At 43.9% G+C, this 24,094-nt stretch overlaps 1 protein-coding gene and 1 non-coding gene across 2 annotated transcripts in view; both read left to right on the top strand.

Moving 5' to 3' along the window:
• Positions 1–11,861: 11,861 nt before the first annotated feature.
• Positions 11,862–24,094, top strand: part of LOC145403746 (gem-associated protein 5-like) — a 410,271-nt gene continuing 398,038 nt past the window's right edge. Inside the window, exon 1 of the mRNA XM_080275424.1 lies at positions 11,862–11,909. Within this exon, the coding sequence (XP_080131550.1) occupies positions 11,907–11,909 (3 nt within the window). The 5' untranslated portion in view covers positions 11,862–11,906. The remainder of the gene's footprint in view (positions 11,910–24,094) is intronic.
• On the top strand, positions 18,701–18,819 carry LOC145403885 (5S ribosomal RNA). Its single transcript, XR_013898078.1, has one exon. It is a non-coding gene; the product is annotated as a 5S ribosomal RNA (ribosomal RNA).

The raw sequence follows: 24,094 nt of genomic DNA on the forward strand, positions 1-24,094 counted from the left end.
ATAACAGTGACCTAAAACATCGGGCAGTGTGGTATATTACTAGAGGGAAACTAAACCTAAAGATCTATTGGTGTTGTGGCAGCTACAGTGGGGCAAACAGTGAAACAGTTAGGAAATAAAGAAAACTCAAAAGTGACTCCAGTGAACATTTGTCTCGGCCATAGCAGTTAATTCCCCCTTACCATAAGACCTGTGAACAAGTTGCCCATTCTAAGTACAGTGTAAACTTCCCTCAAAGTGACAGTGCTCGATTCCCCTGCCCAAAGACCTTAAGCTCTGTTCATTTTGCTATTCACTTTTTGCCCTGAACTATTGTCCACCTAGTAAACTGGGCAATACTATTGCCCACGATCTCTGTATATGACTTTTAATTGCCTAGAATTCCTGTTTTGTGACAGCTGCCTGTTCCACATCTAGAATTTGTCAATACACGTGTAAGGTTGTTGCCCTGAGTGTTTATGTCCTGCCTCTCTTATTTGTCTAAGCTCCGGTCTAGAAAGGGAACCCAGCTGCGCACTAGGCGTTCAAGGGACGGAAAGCTGACCCTTAAACACCTAGCATATAAGATTAATACTCTGCTTTCGTCCTTTCAGCCAGGATTCTATCCATTTTAAGATAGCACCGTCTATACCTTGTGCTCAAACCTTTCTAACTAATCTTTCGTGTGGGACCCAATCAAAAGCTTTACTAAAGTCCTGATAAATAATATCGTAAGTTTTATCGCTATCCACTGCCTCCTAGACCTCCTAGAAGAATGACAAGTTTGTGAGGCAGGATCGTCCTTGCCTGAATTCGTGCTGACTTGCATTGATTAAATCTTCCTAAATGTTCTCTAATCTTATTTGCCAAAACTGACTAGCATTTTTTCCTACTATTGACGTTAGACTTATCGGACGATAATTCGACGCAGCTGCCTAATCACCCTTTTTTAAAAATGGGCACTACTTTTGCGGTCTTCCACGCCTCTGGAACTTCTGAAATTAAAATCACTAAATAACGTTAAAAGTGGCAGGCATAATACTTCTTTGGTTTCTTTTATAATTTTTACATATATAAAGTCCGGACCTGGCGATATTTGAGGTTTTATCTTATTAATTTCTTTCAATACGTCCTCTTAGTAATGGTTATTTTACTAAGAATATTTTCCGTATTATCTGTCTATCTATTGCCAGACGCCTCAATCCCGTTCGGGGTGGCCACAAACAAATCGTCTCCACGTCGCCCTGTCCCCCGCCATTTCACTGCCCCGCTCCCAACCACACCCCCCTCTCTTATATACCTCTCCACCCCATCCCTCCATCTCATCCTCGGCCTCCCCCTTCCTCTTCCCCCCTCCACCTCACATACACTCTCTTCGTGAGTCTTTCACCCTCCATCCTCTCCACGTGGCCAAACCACCTCAGTGTATTCCTCCTAACGCTTCCTATCACATACACATCCACACCACAGCCTTGCCCTTAGATCGGACTATATGAGCTCTCAGCTCCCTTCCGGGAGGGTAAAAGCTGACGATCACGACCATCAGGTGATCCTGACCGACCCGGTGAATTACCACAATGCTCCTTTAATATCCTTATTTGTCAGCCTCTCTCTCCATGTGACTCCACAGGCTCCTCTTAAATAACTCATATCCACTGCTCTCACTCTTGACTTGTGTCCTTCCAGCAACGTCCAAGCTTCACTTCCATACGTTAAAGTTGGTATCACAATACTGTCATGCAGTAACTTTTTCACTTCCATGCTCACTTTCCTGTTTCTTATCACTGCTTTCAAGGAACCAGCAACCTTTCTTCCCTGCTGTACCCTTTCAAGCACTTCACCCTCCAAACCTCCATCCTTACTCATCACACTACCCAAGTGTAATGCTGGGTAGAATTAGGCTCGACTTCTCGTACCTATTTCACCCAACGTGGAGCGGGGTCCTCTTTCGAGACCGGAGCTAGTGCAATAAAGAGAGGTAGGACATAAAAACCTTCGGCAACACCATACACGTATATTACCACAGTCAGATACAGGACACTTCAGCAGATATTACAACACAATATACAGCAATACAAAAACCTTATCTAAGATATGTGTATCTCGCAGGATACTAGCTTTCTAGATACTAATGACAATACAACAAATCTTAGTACTAGGAGTGCAGTAAATACAGGTGCGCGCGGAGCGCGTAAGGGGGAGGGGGGGAGTTTTTTTTTTTTTTTTTTTTTTTTTTTTTTCCTATCGACCATTGAGGCCGGAGCCTCTGGTCATTAAGGCAAATTATATATATGTATATATATTTACACATATATACATATATACATGAACATATATATATATACATACATACATACATACACACACCCATGCATATGAACATACACACTTTCATGCACACGTACATATATATATATAATAAGTTTTATTTTATTTTTTTGTAATTTTATTTTTATTATCTTTTTTATTTTTTATTTTTTTATTTTTTTAACCTTATATTACTTATAAACTAAAATACCTAATGTAAAGACCCTAAAACTAATCACCTAACAGACAGATCGCTAACCTATACTAAATCCTACAGAGACAAATAGCTAGACCTACACTAATGGTAAAAATACCTCGACTAACAGAACACCATCGACTGCAGATATGTAATGCCTTTCTACATGACATACCTGCACTCATCACCTGGTGACTGTCAGTCGAGGCACAACCTAATATAGGGGACATCAATATATGAAAGGGAACCAGACGAGTCAGGAATATTTCCATATACGTCAGCTGTCGTCCCTAATCAGAATAACTTAAGCCAGATAATATAATGTATTTACATAATTTGTACAAAAAGTGAAGAACCTCGGCCAGCAGACCACCATCGACTGCAAGTGCCCAATACCTTTCTATATTGCACACTTGCACTCATCAGCTGGTGACTGTTAGTCGAGGAACTTGGCTTAATGTAGGGGACATCTATATTAGAAATAGATCAGTGGGAGGAGGAACTATTTAAAATACGTCAACTGTCAACCCTAATTAATATTACAATATATACATATTTACTGTTGATAAAAACCACAACCACACAGTAAAAAAGTCACATCACTCTGATCAGTCCGGTCTCTCTCAAGAAAGCCATCAATTTATCAGTCATAACAATGTCCCCATCACCCAGGATGGTGGAAAGGGTGAAGGGGACGTCTGCTGCACCGCAGTAATTTATAAGTGAAGTACGTTCACGAATAAATCGCCGACAGCGCAGGATGATATGACTGATAGATAACACCGCATCACAGATGTCACAGTGCGGTGGGAAGCGTCTTTCCATATAAGGTTTCATGTGTGTTACAACGGTGGCATTAAGCCGTAATCGGGCCAACACTTTTTCTTCCAGGCGACTGGGGCGGTTGGCGGTATCCCAGTCGCCCAGGTACGGCTTACAGGTTGGAATATTTAGTCTGGTCCACTGACCTTGCCACAGAAGATTTATTGATTTCTTTCCGAGAGAGAGACTCGACCGTAGATCACGAGGAACGTCCCAAGTCTCCTCGAGCTCTACAGCCGACTTTGCAAGTAAGTCAGCCTGCTCATTACCGTAGATACGACAATGACCAGGCACCCAGATCAGCGTGAATGACTTGTTGCATGAATGCAACTTATTAACGATGCGGCCCTGGATCTCGTGAGAGTCCGTAATACAAGATGCAAGTGCCTGAAGGGCTGATTTTGAATCTGAAAATATGACAAATGAATCATGCCTAGAATTGAGAGCATAGTCTATGGCTTTGTCAATGGCAAAAAGTTCTGAGGTAAACACAGATGTATGAGTCGGCAACCGATACCTGAGGGCACATTCAGTCGACCACACACTTGCACCCACACATTCACTCGACTTGGAGCCGTCGGTGTACAAGTGGTGGGACCCCAAGTGACGAATGATGATGTTACGGAACAAGTGGTGGACCTCCGCCTCCGGCGCCTTGGCCTTTGGTGCTGGGAGCCATGTAACATCAACGGTAAAGGCAGGTGGCTCCCAAGGCGCTATATTTTTTAACACCAACTTGTCACAGTCACTGGGGTCCACACCAAGCTCCTGAGTCAGTAAGTGGAGGCGAACGGCAAGTGGCCGACGCACCCCCCGCAAAAGGTGGTGGTATTGACACAGGGGGGTACAGGCCACATTGCCGATATTACTTTTTCTAAATGTCCTTACACTATAAGACAAGGCCAGGTGGTCACGGCGAATACGGAGGGGAGGCACATTCGCCTCCACTTCCATACGAGCTACACGGGTACACCGGACAGCTCCAAGACACATTCGCAAACATTTATTCTGTAACACATCCAATCCTTTCAGAGTGGCATCGGATGCCGAGCCATACACCTGTGCGCCATAGTCTAGCTTCGATCGAATAAGGGACTTATACACCATTAATAAAGATTTTCTGTCGGCACCCCAGGTAGTACCCGCTAGGTACTTGAGGACATTTAACGGTTTATCACAACGAGCAAGCAAAGTATTAACGTGAAGTTTAAAATTCATTCTACGATCAAAATGTATTCCTAAAAATTTTACAGAATTTTGAAAAGGTACCGCCTGATTATCCAAAGTTAAGCACAAATTAGGTACGTTACGATTAGTGAAAACTATAGCGGCACACTTACGGACGGAAAACTTAAATCCCCACTGCAAGGCCCATTGGTGGATGGAGTCAAGGGCTGCTTGAATCCGCCCAGCCGAAAATTGTGCATTACGGGAAGAGTGCCATATTGCACAATCGTCAGCGTAGAGTGAGTATTTAAGATTCCTCGGGATGGGAGCTGATGACAGAATATCATTGATCATAATACTAAATAAGGTAGGACTAAGCACACTTCCCTGCGGCACCCCGTTTTCCTGGATAAATATATCCGATGTTACGTTACGGGGCAATTTGACAGAGAAAGTTCTGTCCCTTAAGAAATTTGAAATAAAAACAGGCAAATTTCCTCTTAAACCATAAGCATAGAGCTTCATTAGTATACCGTGTCGCCAGGTCATGTCATAGGCTTTATGGATGTCCAAGAACACCCCTATCATGAATTCTTTATGGCAAATGCCTCTGCAATACAATGCTCCAAATTCATTAAATGATCTAGTGAACTTCTGTATTTACGGAAGCCACATTGTTGATCATTTAACAAATTCTTCGACTCTAAAACAAAAAGAAGCCTATTGTTAACCATACGTTCCATGACCTTACATAGACAAGAAGTCAACACAATAGGACGAAATGAAGTGGGATTCATAAGACGACCAGCCTCTTTGGGTATCGGTATGACGTGCGCAAAGTGCCATGAGTTTGGGAACGTTCGAGACGCCCAAATCTCATTGTACAGTGCTAACATCTTAATCAGGTTGTCCTGATTAAGATGCTGGATCATACCGTACGTGATGGTGTCTGGTCCAGGGCTGGTGTCTTTACAGGATTTAAGGGCAAGGAGCAGTTCATCTAGCGTAAACTCTTGGTTGTACGGGGAGTCTACGTCTTCTGTGGCAAAGTCTAATATCTGTAGCTCAGCCGTGCGTTTATGATGTTGGAAACGCGGGTCATAATTGGCTGAGCTACTTACATGAGAAAAACTCCTGGCGAGGATGTTAGCAACGTCCACGGGCTCATCATAGATGTTATTATTAACCTGCAAGGTGGTGACAGGGAAGTATGGGCGTTTATTATTTAATAATCTGATAGTGGACCAGACTTTATGTAATGGTGTTGTACGAGTCACCGTGGACACAAAGGACCGCCAGGAGTCACGTTTAGCCCTTCTTATTATTCTCCTTGCCTCAGCCCGTGCCTGTTTGTATGCAATAAAATTTTCCTCAGTGGGCTGACTATCAAAAATCCTGTATCTCCTATTGCGTTTTCTTAAAGCTTGTCGGCAATCCAGCGTCCACCAATGTGCTCTATGCTTCGCATGAACTGTAGAAGTCTTGGGAATAGCAGCCTCAGCTGCGTGTAATATGGATTGGGTTATATTTTCGACCTTAACATCTATGGTCTCCCCAGATATATCTAAATTGGCGATCCTTGAGAAGGATCCCCAATCTGCTTTCTTATAGTTAAATTTTGGAGGTGGAGGGTCCGAAATGATGTCGCGTGTATAAGAAAGACAGATGGGTAAATGATCACTTCCCAAGGAGTCGTCGTAAGGATCCCATGAGAGATCTTGATGTATACCAGGGAGGCCAAAGATAAGTCAATGGCCGAAAAGTTACCAGTACGATCATCTACACGAGTCGCTCTACCATCGTTCAGAAGACAGAGGTTGGACTGTAGTATTAGGTCGGCTACTTGCTCCCCACGACCATCAATCCTCAAGCTACCCCATTGATAGTGATGGGCGTTAAAATCGCCCAACACTAACTTATTTCCAGGCAGATGTTCCACTAGTGAATTTAAAGCATCACTATCAATGGGGCCATGTGGAGGACAGTACAGAGAGCAAATAGACAGATACGTGTTATTAAATTTTACTCTGCACGCGACCGCTTCCAGAGTAGAATTTAGAATCACTTCCGTTTGTGGGTGTGATTTGTGGGTGTAAATGGCAACTCCGTGACCTTCATATCTTCTATACGAGTGGTAGTGTTTGAACTGTGGAGGATCAGGGTGATCCTCCAGGCGCGTCTCCTGTAAACAAACAACGTCTGGCCTGTGTATAGAAAGCAAGATTGCTATATTGTGTAACTTATTCCCAATACCTCTACAATTCCACTGTAATACAGTGAAAGCGACGGTTTAAGATTTTCGTTGGGGGCCAGTGTGCTTTGTCTTTTTTTGTCTCCCGCCGGCAGGCGAGCGACTACCGGGGGACCTATCCCGGTGCTTGTTCACGGAAACCTCCATATTATCGTCAATAACGAGGTTCCCTGACCCCCCCGAGGAAGAGCTAACCTTCCTCTCCCTCGCTGGAGTGGGAACTGGAAGAACGTGAGGACGAGACTTTGTGAGGGTGGTCATGTTACTTTTACTAGACTTGTCGGGTTTCGCTTTAGGCAGTACTGATGGAGAGGCAGCAGCAGCCTGAGAGTACGTTGAAGCCTTAGGGATGTCAGTGAGAGAGTTGGAGCGGACAGGAGGTCGAGATGGAGAGGTACTGTGAGTGGCAGGAGGGAGAAAGACAGGGTCAGTCTGGGTCTCTACAGAGCACATCACAGGACGGGACATTACCGCCGAAGCATAGGACCTATTCGGCGTGGGAGTTGCATGCAACTCCTTCACCTTTTTCCTAGCTTCGTAGTAGGAAATGCCCTCCGTTGCCTTCACTGTGCAGACCTCCTTCTCCTCCTTCCACTTGGGACAATCCCTAGAGGAAGTGGAGTGAGCGCCCTTGCAGTGGAAGCAACAGACCGTCTCAGATGTGCAGTGTTCCGCATCATGACCCTGGCTTGCACACTTGCCACACACTGGCTGGGAAGCCCGACAAGTCTTTGAACCATGCCCATATAACTGGCATTTCAAACAACGGAAAGGGTTGGGAATGTATGGCCGCACATGAACAATTTCGTAACCAATTTTTACATTGCTAGGAAGTGATACTTTACCGAATGTCAAAACAATGGTCGCTGTCTTTGTCCTGACACCTTCCGAGTAGCGAGTTATGAATTTAGCATCAATGACATCTTGCTGAGTGAGTTCATCTATGATCTCTTCCTCACTCATCACCATGAGATCCCTGCAAGTGATAACCCCCTTGCAGGAATTCATGGATGTTGGGATCTTGGTTTCGACATCATAGCAATGAAACTTGCGCAGCTTCAACAAGTCCTTAATTTGAGATGAGGTACAAGTTTTTATGAGGAGGTCTCCGTTCCCAAGTTTTTTGACTTGTTCCACCTCCCCAGCACAGCCATCAATAACCTTCTTGATCATGAAGGGATTGAGACTGCTCAAGGGAGTGGAACCTAGAGCAGTGATGATCACATATTCGGCATTATTTACAGGGACATCACGGGGCAAACGAGTCTGGGGCCGTTCTGTCTGGGGGCTGTCAGTCCGTGTAGAAGTCGGGGGTCGGTCAGGACTACCTCCCCCCCTGAGGGGGGGGGAGGCAGTAGGGGCGTCCTCCATAGTACCACTCCCCCCTAGCGGGGGAAGTGGGAAGAAGGGGAGAAAACAAGCAAGGGACAAACAACCGGGGACCACACACCTAAGTCTGAGGTTGCCCTCTCAAACCACTCCAGGGAGGCCCGACCGTGTTTCTTCACGCCCCAGAGCGATCAGTGGGGGGGACCCTCCGTGGGCGATAAGCAAAGGTAAACTCAGGAAATAGATACAAAAACCTATTGTATCTCTAACCGGGAGGGGAGGAAAATGAGAACTAACTAATCCTAACTTTATTTAAAAAACGCCCTAGTGGCGGAAAAGCAAAATCTATGCCGGTGAAGCAGCCCTATAGCTAGAGGAGAGCTCAGGAAACACGTCTGTACTCTCCACGACCATCCATCAAAGTCCCCCGACTGCTGCAGCCTGACTCGGGGTTTGTGACACACCAGGAGGAGGTAGGGGAGACGCGGAGAGTGACTTAAAACGGCGAGGAGAAAGTTATGGTAATATTGAAGGATGCCCGATATTAGCAAGGGAGTTTAGGTGTTTCCTGTTGGCGAAGATTCTTTGACAAATAACTCTGATTCTTACTTTGGCTTTAAGAGCGTGAGCGAGGAATGGATAGAGTTTTTAGGAGTAGCGTGCGGAGGGGGGGAATATCGTTAATACTCTCCTTCCTTGATATTTAGGGTGGGAACAGGTTTCTGTAGGCACAAGCTTATTAATTACACATCTTCTAGGTATGATATGTAGACTCTCGCTTTATAACGCGTAACAAAGTCGGAATACGCGTAAATACTATTCCACAATATTACTTAGAGACTAGCCAATAGAACTCCAATAATATTTTAGTCTTTCTTCTGGTTCTAGAGATATGTCTTTAGAAAGATTCGGGGTGACACTCGCACGTATTTTCACTTTAGGTCTCAATCCACATTCTCGTCCTTCAACTGGATATTGTGTTCTGATTTACCCCAATGGAGATAACATAAAGTCACTGCACAATACTTATTCTAAGAGAGGGGGGAGTCACACTTAACCTACTTCACGATTGATACAGGGTCACTCGTATTTCCTCATGGAGAGAAACAAGGACACGTCATCGGTGATCCGGTCGGACTGAGGGCGTCGTCAGGGCGGGGCGAGCCGAGAGGGCACGGGGCGGCTCGTGAGGGCGTCCTCTAGCGTCCGGGGGTTTCCGGACTGGGCTCCGGCGTAAGGCCCGTAGGACTGGGGCCGAAGAGGTCTAGGAACCTCTGGGTCAGGTCCCGGCGTCGCGGGGGCGTGGTGAGGTCTCGCCCGGGTGTCCTAGGGAGGGCCGGAAGAGGCGACAGACTGCGGTCTCCCACAACCAGAGGCGCCGTCAGGGGAGGGCTGCGGCAGCGGTTGTCACGGGGGCCCGACAGGTGTGTCTGCTCGAAGGCCAAGCGTAGGGAACAGAGACCGGGGGAAGCAGGGGGGTCTTTCCGGGATATTCTGGAGCGAGACCCCTGAAGTTCAGTCTCCGGTTGTGGAGACGTCCCTTTCCTAACTACGCCCTGGGAGCGACCATCGATCGTCTCTACCTGGACACTGGGGGAGCGACCATTGATCGTCTCTACCCGAATATTGTGGGAGCGACCATTGATCGTCTCAACCGGAGTGCTGAGGGAGCGACCGTTGATCGTCTCTACCTGGACACTGGGGGAGCGACCGTTGATCGTCTCTACCCGAGTACTGTGGGAGCGACCATTGATCGTCTCGACCGGAGGGCCAAGGGAGCGACCATTGATCGTCTCTACCTGGACTTTGGGGGAGCGACCATTGATCGTCTCTACCTGGACTTTGGGGGAGCGACCGTTGATCGTCTCTACCTGGACGTTGTGGGAGCGACCATTGATCATCTCGACCGGGGTCCTAAGGGAGCGACCATTGATCGTCTCTACCTGGACGTTGTGGGAGCGACCATTGATCGTCTCGACCGGGGTCCTAAGGGAGCGACCATTGATCGTCTCTACCTGGGAATTGTGGGAGCGACCATTGATCGTCTCGACCGAATCTCTGTGGGAGCGACCATAGATCGTCTCTACCAAATCACTGTGGGAGCGACCATAGATCGTCTCTACCAGAGGGGCGCTGCCTGGAGCGTTATTTCTGACTCCACCCCTAGCTAACTCAGTGATTCTGCCACGCGAAGGTAGTGTCTTTCGCCTACGGTAGCGGCGGCGTGGTGGTTGAATGTCACAGGGGCGCACGGCCCGGGCTGACATGCGTCGTTGTTGCCCGGAGTGGTGGTGGCTAGTGGCGGCTACCCCGTGGGGTCCGAGTGGGGGTGTCGGCATTCTCGTGGGCGAACTCCGTTGTTTCTGGTTCGCCCTGTTGTAGGGAATACTATGGTATTCTCCGGGAGTTTCTTCGGGAGTACCGTATATGCGTCTGTTAAAGCCACGCATTTCACCAAGTACTTGAACGTACTCACATTTTCCAATTCCTCACCATCCAACCTCGCTGTACATTCACTGACTTCACATCTCTCAAAGACCATCACTTTACTCTTCCCTACATTCACCTTTAGATTCCGTTTCTTACACACTCTCCCAAACTCATCCACCAAGCCTTGCAGCTCCCCTTCGTCTTCACTCAATAACACAGTATCATCTGCAAACAACAGTACAGGGAGTTTCCAAACACTACCCTCTCTCACCAGGACCACTCCAACGTCCACTACCCTACCTTGTACCTCTTTTATTACCCCATCCATGTACAGACTGAACAACCATGGAGACATGACACATCCCTGTTTTAACCCAACCTTGAAAGAGAAAAATTCACTCAGTTCACCATTCACACGCACTGCAGCCTTGGCACCATCATACATACTCTCCACAGCATTCAACAACTTCCCCTCCACTCCATATATTCTTAATACTTTCCACGATCCTTGTCTATCCACCCTGTCATATGCTTTCTCCAAATCCATGAAAGCCGCATACAATTTCTTTCCCTTCTCTAGAAACTTTTCCGTATTACCATTGTAAATATTTGCTGCTTGAGGGACAAGGTCTAGATTTTCCTTGGTAAATACTGATACGAAATAATTACTTAGGATGGGGCACATTTACGTCACCTGATTCTGTTCTGAAAGGTCCTATCCTATCTATTTTTCGTACGGTACATTTTGAGCAAAAACCCTTGGGGTTCTCTTTCGATTTACTAGCAACCTTAATTTCATAACTTCTCTTTGCTTTCCGTATCTTCCTCTTTGCTTCTCTATTCAAAATCGCGTACCGGTTACATAAGTGTTCCTCTCCATGTTTTATTTTTCTATAAATATTCTTTTCCTTTGGCCTATGAGAGATTTTAATCTGTTGTTTAATGATCTTGGTTCTGAATTATTCGTTCTAAACAGTTTTGAAGAGATATATCTATTTTGGTCTCCGTGTATTTTATTTATTAACTCGTTATATTTCTCACTGGCCGAATGGGTGCTTGGTACTGGACATGACCTAACCTTCTCTAGAGACGGGCATTCCCACCCGTTTCCTGCCCCTTCACCCCTGTGTAGGCTACTGTACCTTCCCGGCCAATACCTACAGTATACTGTACCTGGTAGGCTGGTATTTATTGTATTTTATGTCAATTCATTTGCTAATTGTATTAAAAAATGTATATTTAAGTAATGGTTAAGTTAGCATAATGTAGTTTTCCGTTTGGCATGGTTTGAGCTAAGTTAGCACATTCCCAAAACTGGCTTAGCATAATTTCGTTCCTGTGATATGGTAACACTGAGCTCTGCTCACGCAAACGGCGAGGGGTTTATATTGTTCGTTCAGTGGCACGTTGGAGCATTTAGCTGCAATGGTAATGTTATAATTCGATTGTCATGTATTACTTTGTTATGAGGAAGGAACATTTTTCACGGCACGTTGAAATGCGGTTAGATTTATTTTCCCCCTAGAAATTTGAACTTTAAGGTTGTCGCTGATTAGGTTCACGAGTTACAAACAAACTAATTAACCTGTTCTTAACCTCGAAATGATAGCAGGCTATTACTTGGCGATTTAGTTTAGAGATATACCAACAGTCAGAGAATCAAGGTTTACCATGACAACCTGTCTTAGATATATTCAAACCAGACCTACGTTATACCGGTATACCTTTTAGGCAGTCAAGTTAAGGGAATGCAAACATTCAGAGTTAGGAGCAGATTAGTAGTTGTAGGCTCAGGTTCATGTGAAACATGAACCAAGTGGTCTGTAAACCGCAGCTAGCCAGAAGTTGCTCCCACCAGGAAGTTCACCATCCTTTTGATGTGTAGGGAGGGAGTTGGGGAACATATGTATAAGTGGGTAGAAGAGTTTTAAGATTAAATGCTGTCATTACATGTCTAACCATAACTTGCCATCCCTGCCTGGGGGATGTAATCATTCCTCAGGTGGATGGTTTAGGACTGGGGCAAGAAGCTCCATGATTGCATCCATGTCTCTCTCTTGTGCATGCTGTCTGGAAAATGGAAATAATGGTGAATATTGAAAAAAAGAAAAAGAAACTGCAGGAGCCCCCATGCATGAAATTAACAGCTGTATTTGGTGAAACTACAAGGGTGCACCCATGCATAAGATTTACTGTTGTATTATTTTCTCAATAAACTCTAACTTAATTATCATCTTGAGAGCTTTAAAAGTTGCAGAAAGGTGTAATTTTGAAGCTATCAGTTATAAAACCACCAGTTTTACTCTCAAATTGTGGTAGGCGTCCACCTGCTATATCGGACTTTTAGGTTGAGTCATCTCCAGAATCAATCCATAACAAATCATTCGTCCCAGCTGAACCTAATGTGACCTAACTTAACCTAGTTCAGCCAAACCTAACAATTTAAACTAACCTAACTAACCAGAATGATTTTGGGACGAATGACTTCTTGGTCTGAATTGACCCATCACTCTCTGCAGGACACCACCGACGATGTCAACGAACCTAACGATGCTGTTGAGTAACGTGTTATATTTGCAGAATTTGGGTGTCATGAATGAATTATACAGTCTTCATTAACTTAAAGGATATTTCCATGGAATCTTGATTGTCCATCCATCCATCCATTGCCAGACACCATGTATCCCAAACGGGGTGGTCAAGGGCTTAGAGTTCATTGTTTTACAGGAAGGGGCACTAATCCTCCACCAGCCCCACTTCTTGGTTGTCATTAATGAATTTACAATTACATCATTTGACAGTGTGAGCTCTCCTGAAGTTTGCCTCTTTTATTTTTTCTTCAGTAAACCATAATGTAATAATCATTGTGTTACCTTTATAAAGTTGTGGAAATGTGTGATATTGAAGATGTCAATTAGGCAACCTCAGCATTTTACACACAAACTGTGTCAAGCAGCCACCCACTGTGTTGGACTTTCAGTTTGATTTGGCTTTATAGTCAGTCTCTCACTAATCGTTCATCCTTACCAACCTAATCTAATATGATCTGACCTAAGCCAACACAGCTAAACCTAATTCAACCTAACTTAATTTAACCAAACCTAACCACAGTAAGTAGCTACGCACAGTCTGCGAATTGCATAGTATGTGAGGACCTAATTTTTATTGAATTTTAGTGTAGTTTTTAACTACGCAAATTGAACTCGTAATATGCAAGATGGCAGCGAAGAGTGGCCCAAATCTTGGGTTACCCTGAGGCCGATGCAGAGCAGGAGACCGCAACAGAACAGCCAGGAGCACCAGTGATGGAGAGTGGAGACTTGTCGGTGATGGGGATCAACTGGGTGCTGTGTGCCCTAGATAAATTCAAGGAAGAATTCAAGGACATTGAACACTGTCAGTTGCGAGTGGAGGAAGTGATGACTTCACTGGACAGAACCTTCTGCTACTACACAGACAAGCACAAGCAGGAGGTTAACAGAAGGAAGCAAACCCTCATCATCTGTTACCTGTGGCTTCAAGAAAGTGAGGAATCACTCCCTTCAACATCAGAAGAGCCATTTCCTGGGGAGGATCAAGAGGATGATGCGATGTCTGGGGTGTCAAAAATAGCCTTTGAAGGGTTTATGAACGAAGTGAGTGCCTTAGCTAGTGAAAGCATCAAAAGTGCTGGTGACGAGAGTGGTGAGGAAGGTGGTGTGCCGGGTGGTGCAGGAGGTGCATGCCAGGTGCTTCACCCTGCCTTGGATCCCCTTCTTACATCCATCAAGCCTGTTGTCCTCTTGGGTTAAGGTGAGCAGCCATCTTCTTTATCCTTGTTGATTTAGTAAAGCCATAATCTTGTTGGTTTACTTTATCTTAGGTATTATGTCTTAGTTTCCCTGTAGAGTACAATACTTATGTCTGAAGGGGGGTGCCACCCATATGTAATGTTTCCCAAAAGTTTATGTATTCACAGTATGCGAAATCCTAGTAGCTACGTGGCCTCCTCTGCCGCCCATAAACTCGCGTCCTACGAGTGCCTACTGAAGGTGGAACGATATAGGGATGAATGAGTTTCAAGTCTGAATAAACCTATTGCACTCTATAGGATGCCACTGCTGATGTCAGCAGACCAGCTTGGTGTTCGTTAGTAACATAAATGTTATTTCCGCAGAATGTCGGTGTCATGAATGAATTATAGTTATATACAATTAACCCCTAATGCGTGGCCATCGACAGCTGACCCCCCCCCCCCGGGTGGCAGCGTTCGATCGCGGTCTGAGTACCTGTAGGAAAATATTAGCCAAAAATCAGAGATTAACCCTAGAACATTATACTTGGTATGGCAGATAGTACTTACATTCAGCTTTCTCCAGAGACAGGTGTTGAGCCTTCGTGGACTACCCAAGGACTTGTGGAGACTTGCAATGTTGGGTAACAAAATCTTCACTTTCACACCTCCAGCAACCTGGTTTCCCCTCTACCACAGCCTCATTCTGTCACAGTAAACTTTATACTACAACGTACAGGTAGTTTGGAATCCGTATTTGTACAATAAGCACTGAAAGTAAGGCTAAAATCAATGAAGCGCACAGCCGACATGCAGAGCGGCGGTGGTCTTCCCGTCACTCAACAAACATTTCCATTTTCACAGCTAAAAACACGTATACTACATTATTTTCAATCATATTACTTCCCAAAAGATTACCGCAGCGCGCTTTTTATTCTGCCTTACGCCCGTCACTTTATTCTCATTCCTGTTGGCTACTCGCACTGACTCGGAAGAGCTAGAACTCGCCATACTGTCACTTTGAAAGCCTGCGGTAAACTGACGCTAAACAGGGGCAAACCGTGCGAAAAAAAGCTAGTATTACAACGGGAAACAAGCGTTTCCGATTAGCATAAACTGCTTGTGAGAGGAGAGCGCAGATTTACAGTTCTGAGCAGTCAGAGCGCTGCCATGTATCACAGCCAGGCTGGCCGGGCCGTGGTGGGGGGGGGGGAAACACGATACTTGGCAACAACGGAGGTCAGTAGTACAAAGGTAAAGTATGCTAATTGTAGCTAAAGGGTGGTGGTACTGATAGACAATACCAGCTGGAACATCCTTGCCCACGTTTATTCAAAATTAACTCGAATCGCAAATGCGACGCTCCGCCGTTATGTCCTTTTTGGCGAGCGTCGCAAATGCGACGCCCATGTTTTAGGGGTTAAGAAAGATATTCTTGTCATTAAATTTTCATCATTTGTTAATGGGAGCTCTCCTGCAGTTTTTTTTTTTTTTTTTTTTTTTTTTTCATTAGTGGTATTCTTTGAGCTACTGATACATTGACAATTTCATGGGGAAACCCTTGCCTGTAATTTGAGGTCAGTTGCAACCATTACCGCTGCACTTGCTATCAATCTTGAAACTTAGCTACAGAGGGGACAGCTTTAAAGATCAGGAAAAATGAGCGGTTAAGACATGCTGTACCCTTGGAAAACAACATGATAAAGAAACGTGGCTGTGACTTATAAGAATAGACTATAGCAATTTCCAAGAATTTCAGAGAAGTGTTGAATGAATATGACCCAAGTTTTAGTCAGACTTGGTTTAAATTTAAAGTACTCTGGTATTACAATGTAAAATACTAAAAGTAGGAAATTTGAACCAACTTTTACCCCAGCCTGCATAACTCGGGAGCTAACCAGACCTAACCAAGGTGGAGTATATACCATTTTGGTCCCGGTGTCTGTTCGGCCCTTATCTGAGCACCCTTTTAGTCTTGACCTAGACATCCTTTTGGTCTTGACCTTGGCATTCATTTGGTCCTGACCATGGCATCCTTTTGTTTTTTTGAGCTTGAGCATCCTTTTTTCCTAACCTGATTACCCATTTCTTCATGACCTAGGCACACTTTTGGTCCTAATCTGAGCTTTTATTTTGGTCCCAACCAAGGCATTCTGTTGATCCTAACCTGGGCATTCTTTTAGTTGTAGGTTGGGCATTCTTTTGGTCTTAGGCTGAACATCTATTTGGTCCCAACCTAGGCATCCTGTTGGTACTGACGTGATATCCTGTTGTTCTTTTCCTGGATTTCCATTTAATCTTAACCTGGATAATTCTAAGCTAAGCATCTAGGCCTAATGGTTCTTATCTGGGTACTGTATCCTTTTGGTCCTAAAGGGGCTCTCATTTTGGTCTTAACCAAGGTATTTTTTTTTAAAGAGTCCTAATCTGGGTGTTCTTTGACCCTAACCACAGCATTCTGTAGCCTTGATGTTGGCACCTTCAGTCTTAACCTTGGCATTGTTCAGTCCTTAGACTATATTGGCATCTTTCAGTCCTTAGATTATGTTGGCATCCTGCAGTCCTTAGACTATATTAGCATCCTTCTGTCCTAACCTTGACATCCCCTGGCCAGTAGGCTGACATACGGTAGGCATTCTTTACTCCTTACATATCCTTTGGCTTTGTTCTAGGCATCCATTAGTTCAAACATGGCCACTCTTCAGTCTTGTAAGGTTTGTCTGGGATTTTCCATTTTTCACTTTCTTTCCCTTGAAAATCATAAATTTAAAATAAGATTTGGCAGGGACTTGGTGTGGATTTCCAGCTGTATAAGACTTTAATTTTATGATTTATGGTATAGCCATCTGATTTTTTCTTTTTTTCCTAACTTGTCATTTTCTCTATCCACCTGATCTTCAAAGTCCATTGTACATTTGTTGAGGTTCAGTCCTTGCAAATAAGACTTTTATTTTATGATTTACAGTATAGCCATCAGATTTTTTCCTGTTTTCCTAACTCGTCATTTACTTTATCCGCCTGATCTTCAAAGTCCACTGTACATTTGCTGAGGTTCAGTCCTTGCAAATTGACCTGAGCATGATACACAAAATAAAAAGGTATACTTTATATCTCAGAAGGGGTAATATATGGTTGAGTATAAGCATTTTCAGCTTTTTTTTTTTTTTTTTTTTTTTTTATTAAATATTGCTACCACCAAAACATACTGGTACCTAACTTTGTACCTTCATACAAGGTTGAGTGACTGAAAGGCTTGTGCCTGTATGCCAGGTTATTCTAATATTCTTGTTAATGGTGTTATTTTGTGTGGCAGCACAGTAGGACTTAGTTCATAATATTCAGAAGCATTATGTTTTCCAGTGGAGAGGTATATGAGAGAAGGGGGTGTTAGTTGGGAGCAGGGCAGTGAAATGGCAGGGGACAGGATGACATGAAGGCAATTTGTTTGTGGCTACCCTATGTGGGATTAAGGCGTCTGGCAATAGATAGATAGATAGAGAGATTATATTTTCTTGTAAAAGTCTAATTTCTTTAAACCCCTCAGCACAGAGCTGACACAACATCATGTGGTAATGAATTCCAGTCATTTGCAACTCTCCTGGAAAATGAGTATTTCTGAACATACATGCTGTTTTTTTAATGTGGTGGTGTCCAGTTGTAATGAAATCCTGGAGGTCAAAAAAGGTTCCCTTCCCAATTCACACTAGATCATGCATAATTCCTGCTGAGACAGGGAGCAGTTTAAGGATTTGAATTTTGTTAAAGTAGACTTTAGTTACTTTGCTGATCTACCGTAGGAGCTGCCGATATGTCAAAAAAATTTTGCTGTTGATACCACTGTACACCAGTCCTGTATGAGACAGCCCTACCATGTATTTAGTGTGGATGGTGGGCTTTAGTGCCAAAGTGGTGACAAGTGGAGGTGTATGGTTCATAGGAGGGCTTCTGGGCCTCAGTGAACAGGTTGTTAAAGCCTATTCCCAGAGTGTGACGCATAAAAAAAAAAAATCATACAGTAGCTACCAGTATACTTTAATCATATCGTTCCTTTTCCTTTGGATTCACCAAACTGTTTCCTGCAGTAGCCTGGGAATTAGGAATTGAACTTGCATCATTGCAAAAACAGACGATTTATCAAACCACTCAGCCACCACAGTCGTCACAAGGAAATACGGGTATACCCCGATTTAACAATGCAGTTGGTTAAGTAAAAACCTATTGCTTGGCGGGATATCATATCTTGGGGTAGATTTAACATGTAAAGTATAGGGATGTGTTTTTGAGCCTTGGGTTTCCCCCCAGCCAAGTCCTAAATCCACCCAAATGAGTCCAAGAACAAGTTTCTAGCTAACCGAAACCCCCAGATAGCTTTAAAACAAGCTAAACTAAGCCTAAAAACAGTTTATAACTCACCTAAACCCAAAAATAAAATCTGAAAATTGTCAAATATAACGGCCATACCACGTTGAGTACACCGCTTCCCATCCGATCAGCGAAGTTAAGCAACGTTGGGTCTGGTTAGTACTTGGATGGGTGACTGCCTGGGAACACCAGATGCTGTTGGCATCCCTACGTGTCAAGTGGGGTTGGTGGAGGATTAGTGCCCCTCCCTGTAAAACAATTAACTCTAAGCCCTTGGCCACCCCGTTTGGGATACATGGCGTCTGGCAATGAATGAATGAATGAAAGTCTGGAAAAAATCAAACAGTAAACTGTGCCCCAAAATGACAATGTTCGCTCTACCATTGACTAAAACACATTAATCTGAAAACATGTGGAGGTGTAGGAGGACTACTGGGCCTTGGGATAGGCTACTGCCCCCAAGATATAGGCCCTGAAGCCTTTGCCCAGAGTCGGACACATAAAAAAAAAAAAAATAAAAAAATAAATAAATAAATAAACCTAAACATAAAATTTGAGTCTAAAATATCATCAAAATTGGTAAGAAAAATCAAAACTCATCATTAAACCGGGGTTTGGCCATCGTTAGGTTGGGTATGGTGGTATTTCTACCCCCATCGCTAAGCCGGGGTATTGTATCTCGGGGTGTACGTGTAGTTATTTGACAAAATGTTTCTCCTGTTTTATCACCCCTCCCCCCCCACAGTTGTAAGTATAATAGCAGAGGTAGCCTTTAACCTATGGTAAATGTTGTGAAATGTGGCAGGGTAACCTATTGTGGTGGATAATGCCCCTTTTGTATTATGCTTGCTGCCAGCAAATGATTTTATTCGGCATAGGGCAGCCCCTACCATTGTAGTGAAGAGGTTAATCAGTGCATGCCAGGGACATCTTACCCAAGCTGAGTAAAATCATCTGGCATTAATCAGTATAAAAAAAAAAAAAAAAAATGTATGGTCTAAATGGTTTATTGACAGTGTAGGAACGGTTGGGCAAATATGAATTGGAGCAGATGGGGGACGTGGAAGGTGTGTGTAGAATATTTACAGAAGAAATATGTGCAGCATGTGATGTGGTGTGTGGAAGGAAGAGAAGATGGAGGGGGGTGCAAGGAACAGCGTGGTGGACTGAAGAGGTGAAACAGGCTGTGGCACAAAAGAAGAAAGCATACAATGAATGGATGAGAAATAGGGGCGTGGAAGAGGTTGAGAGGCAGAAGAGAGAGTTATATGTAGAAAGAAAGAGAGAGGTGAAAAGATTAGTAAGAGAGAGTAAGAAGAGAGTGGATGAGGAATTTGGAAGGAATTTGAGTGTAAAGTGGAGGGACTGTAAGAAAATGTTCTGGAGAGAGGTGAAAAGAGTAAGACAGGGTGGAAGTGAAGTTAGCAGGGGAGTGAAAGATAAAAATGGTAGATTACTAGTGGAGAAGGGAGAAAAAGTGAGCAGATGTAGAGAACACTTTAAGGAATTGTTGAACGTAGAGGATGGAAGTAATGCGAGTATAAGTGGCTGGGGAATGGCTGGGAGAAGGAGGGAGGTGAGAAGACAGGAAGAAATCAGTAGGATAGAAGTTGTGGAAGCAATGAAGAAAGTTAAATCAGGGAAGGCCCCTGGAATTGATGGAGTGCGTGGTGAAATGCTGAAGCATGGGGGAGAGATAGTAGTAGAATGGATGTGGAAGATGTGCAGATTGGCCTGGGAGGAAGGTAGAGTCCCGGAGGATTGGAAGTCAGGTATAATCATTCCCTTGTACAAAGGAAAAGGGGAAAAAGAAGTGTGTGGTGATCATAGGGGCATTTGTCTTCTTAGTATAATAGGAAAAGTGTATGATAGGATACTTATTGACAGAGTTAGAGAAAGAACAGAGAAATTAGTTGGAGAAGAACAGGGAGACTTTAGGAAGGGAAGAGATTGTGTAGATCAGATATTCATTCTCAGATCTTTAGTGGAAAAGTTTCTAGAGAAGGGAAAGAAATTGTATGCGGCTTTCATGGATTTGGAGAAAGCATATGACAGGGTGGATAGACTAGGATTGTGGAAAGTGTTAAGAATATATGGAGTAGATGGGAAGTTGTTGAATGCTGTGAAGAGTATGTATGATGGTGCGAAGGCTGCAGTGCGTGTGGATGGTGAACTAAGTGAATTTTTCTCTTTGAAAGTTGGGTTGAAACAGGGATGTGTCATGTCTCTATGGTTGTTCAATCTGTACATGGATGGGGTAATAAAAGAGGTACAAGATAGGGTAGTGGATGTTGGAGTGGCCCTGGTGAGAGAGGATAGTGTTTGGAAACTCCCTGTACTGTTGTTTGCAGATGATACTGTGTTGTTGAGTGAAGACGAAGGGGAGCTGCAAGGCTTGGTGGATGAGTTTGAGAGAGTGTGTAAGAAACTGAATCTAAAGGTGAATGTAGGGAAGAGTAAAGTGATGGTCTTTGAGAGAGGTGAAGTCAGTGAATGTACAGCGAGGTTGGATGGTGAGGAATTGGAAAATGTGAGTACTGTACGTTTAAGTACTTGGGTAATGTGATGAGTAAGGATGGAGGTTTGGAGGGTGAAGTGCTTGAAAGGGTACAGCAGGGAAGAAAGGTTGCTGGTTCTTTGAAAGCAGTGATAAGAAACAGGGAAGTGAGCATGGAAGTGAAGAAGTTACTACATGACAGTATTGTGATACAAACTCTTAACGTATGGAAGTAAAGCTTGGACGTTGTTGGAAGAACACAAGTCAAGAGTGAGAGCAGTGGAAATGAGTTATGTAAGAGGAGCCTGTGGAGTCACATGGAGAGACAGGCTGACGAATGAGGATATAAAGGAGCGTTGTGGTGTTGATGTGGATGTGATAGGAAGCGTTATGAGGAACACACTGAGGTGGTTTGGCCATGTGGAGAGGATGGAGGGTGAAAGACTGACGAAGAGAGTGTATGTGAGTGAGGTGGAGGGGGAAAGAGGGAGGGGGAGGCCGAGGATGAGATGGAGAGTGGGGTGGAGAGGTATATGAGAGAGGGGGGTGTGAGTTGGGAGCAGGGGAGTGAAATGGCGGGGGACAGGGCGACTTGGAGGCGATTTGTTTGTGGCCACCCCAAATGGGATTGAGGCGTCTGGCAAGAGATAGATAGATAGATAGATAGTATCTTAGTTTGACAGCTGGGAGATATTTGACCAAAGCTGAATAGATTTTCTGGTGTTAGCTAGGAAAAAAAAAAAAAAAGATAGACATTCCAAGCTGAAAGATTTAATGAAGGGTATTTACCAGTATGTCTGATGTCTTTGGCCCTAAAATTGTAATGTCCCTAAAGATGAACCAGACTGTCTTGTGATGGTAAGAATGAAACATTGAAGTCATTGTACAGGATTTACTGAAAAGGTTAAAGATGGATTGGTGCTGGAAGTATGGATTGAGGCTAATAAGAAAATATAGTCAACTTGGAATTAGTGCTTCCTATTCCAGTAGATAGATTTAGTGGCATATTTGCATGATAGATTGGTTGGGTAGATAGATAGATGGTGATGTGGAAGAGGTGAAAATGATTAAGAAGCTGAATGGGCAATGTTGCAGAGGGGAGTATGGTTTGACTCAGCTTCCACCATCTGTTTGCCCTTACTTGCTTTACAGTAGTTTTTCGTTTTTCTTTACTTCTCTTGTCATGTCATATTTCTTATCCTCATTATATCTTCCACTTTAGTTTTTCCATTCCTTCTGTATTCTTGTTTTCCACCACCCTCTTTTCTTCTTTTCTGTCCTGTCTTCTCTTTCCTCTTTACTTTTCCTTCTCTTTTCCTTCCCACTCTTCTCCCTTTTCCCTTCTTGCTTCCCACCTTATCATATCTTCTTTCCCCTCCCCCCCTTTTTTTCTTTATATGTTCCCTTCTCCTCATCTGTCCTCTTCCCATCCCTTTCACTTTTCTTGTATTCCCCGTAGTTTTCAGCTTTCATCTGTCATTATTCTCCATACCATCTTAGCATCACCATACTTTAGATATCTACTGCTAATTTACTCACCTTGGTCTTCACATAGCCTTTCACAGACCTTGTTCATTTTCATTTGTATGCATTTATTAACCATTTACATGTTCTTTTGTTTGCTATGTACAGGCATTCACTAATGCTTACACTTTTACTGTACAACCTAACCATCCATTGAAGCATTCACAAGCCACCTTGTTAGGTATCATGCTCATCCATCTTCAAACACACACACACACACACACACACACACGAAATTCACCTTCACAGTCTCCATCTCAGGGTATTTGCCCTGTATTGGCCTGGCTACTGTTTGTGCTGACTGGACTAATGCTTAGTCAGTAACACTCAAACGTCACATGTCCTGTACCCCCTCACACGCTGCAATCCTCCTCCTCCTCCTCCTCTCTCTCTCTCTTTCTCTCTTTCTTTCTTTCTTTCTCTCTCTCTCTCTCTCTCTCTCAAAATTTTCTCTTGCTCCATATCCCCCCTCATCATCTTCACCTGCACCCTCTCTCTGTCTCTCTCTCTGTCAAAGTTTTCTTCTCTTGCTCTCGATCCCCTCTCCCCCCTCATCTTCTTCACCTCCTCTCCCTCTTAACCTTCTTATCATCCTTCCTTGTCCCCCCCTCCCCTTTCATCCCCTCTCTATCACACCCATCTCCTTTCCTCCTGTCCCCCTCATAAAACCCCCCTTCCCCTGCCCTAAGCTGTTAGTGGCAGCACCTCACTTGTTTTTCATTAGTGCCCAGGATAGCTTGGTCACTGCTCAGTCCTAGTGTTTTAAGAGATTTTTACAGTGGGTTGTGATACTGTTTCACTTTTAATTCTATATTTCACAACCCATCAGGGCACAAGATTTATAGCTAGTGCTTTTATAATACAGTATTATCTTGTGGATACACTAGAGATCATCACATAGATTAACTAATTTTCATCCATGTAGTATGGAGTAACAGTATTAAGACTTACAATAATGGAAAAAGAATTTATGAATCTTTACTGGGAGAGATCAGAGTTCCAGAGCTTTGGTTCCCTCCCACAGTGTTACTGCAGTTATGAAGTTGAGGAATGTGTCACTCTTGAGGTGAGTACTGTACTGAGTTGCATTAGGGAGTTACTGTTGTGGATGGTGGATTGGGGGGGGGGGTCTGCAGATTGAACCCCCACCCACACTTTTTGAGATGTGCTATTAATTTTGTAGACTTCCCCCCCACCTTCCCCAGAAGGAAGAGATAACTTTCCTTTTGATAGTATAGACAGCATTGCACATTTTTCAGCCTCTTGTATTAATTTAGCCTTATTGATAATAGGTAAAAAAAGAGAAAAGGTACAGTACAGTATTGGACCTTCTTCCCTGTCCCCCTGCTTTTTTTTTTTTTTTTTACTAGTGATCTGTTGTGAGCCATTTTCATTTTGACTCTACAAATCCTCATTACTGGTTGGCAGTACTGTACAGTACTACCTGTACTCTGCAGT

Source organism: Coenobita brevimanus, chromosome 61 (assembly GCF_032717465.1).
Source record: "Coenobita brevimanus isolate Jiangsu-jjx chromosome 61, ASM3271746v2, whole genome shotgun sequence".
Classification (NCBI taxonomy): Eukaryota; Metazoa; Arthropoda; class Malacostraca; order Decapoda; family Coenobitidae; genus Coenobita; species Coenobita brevimanus.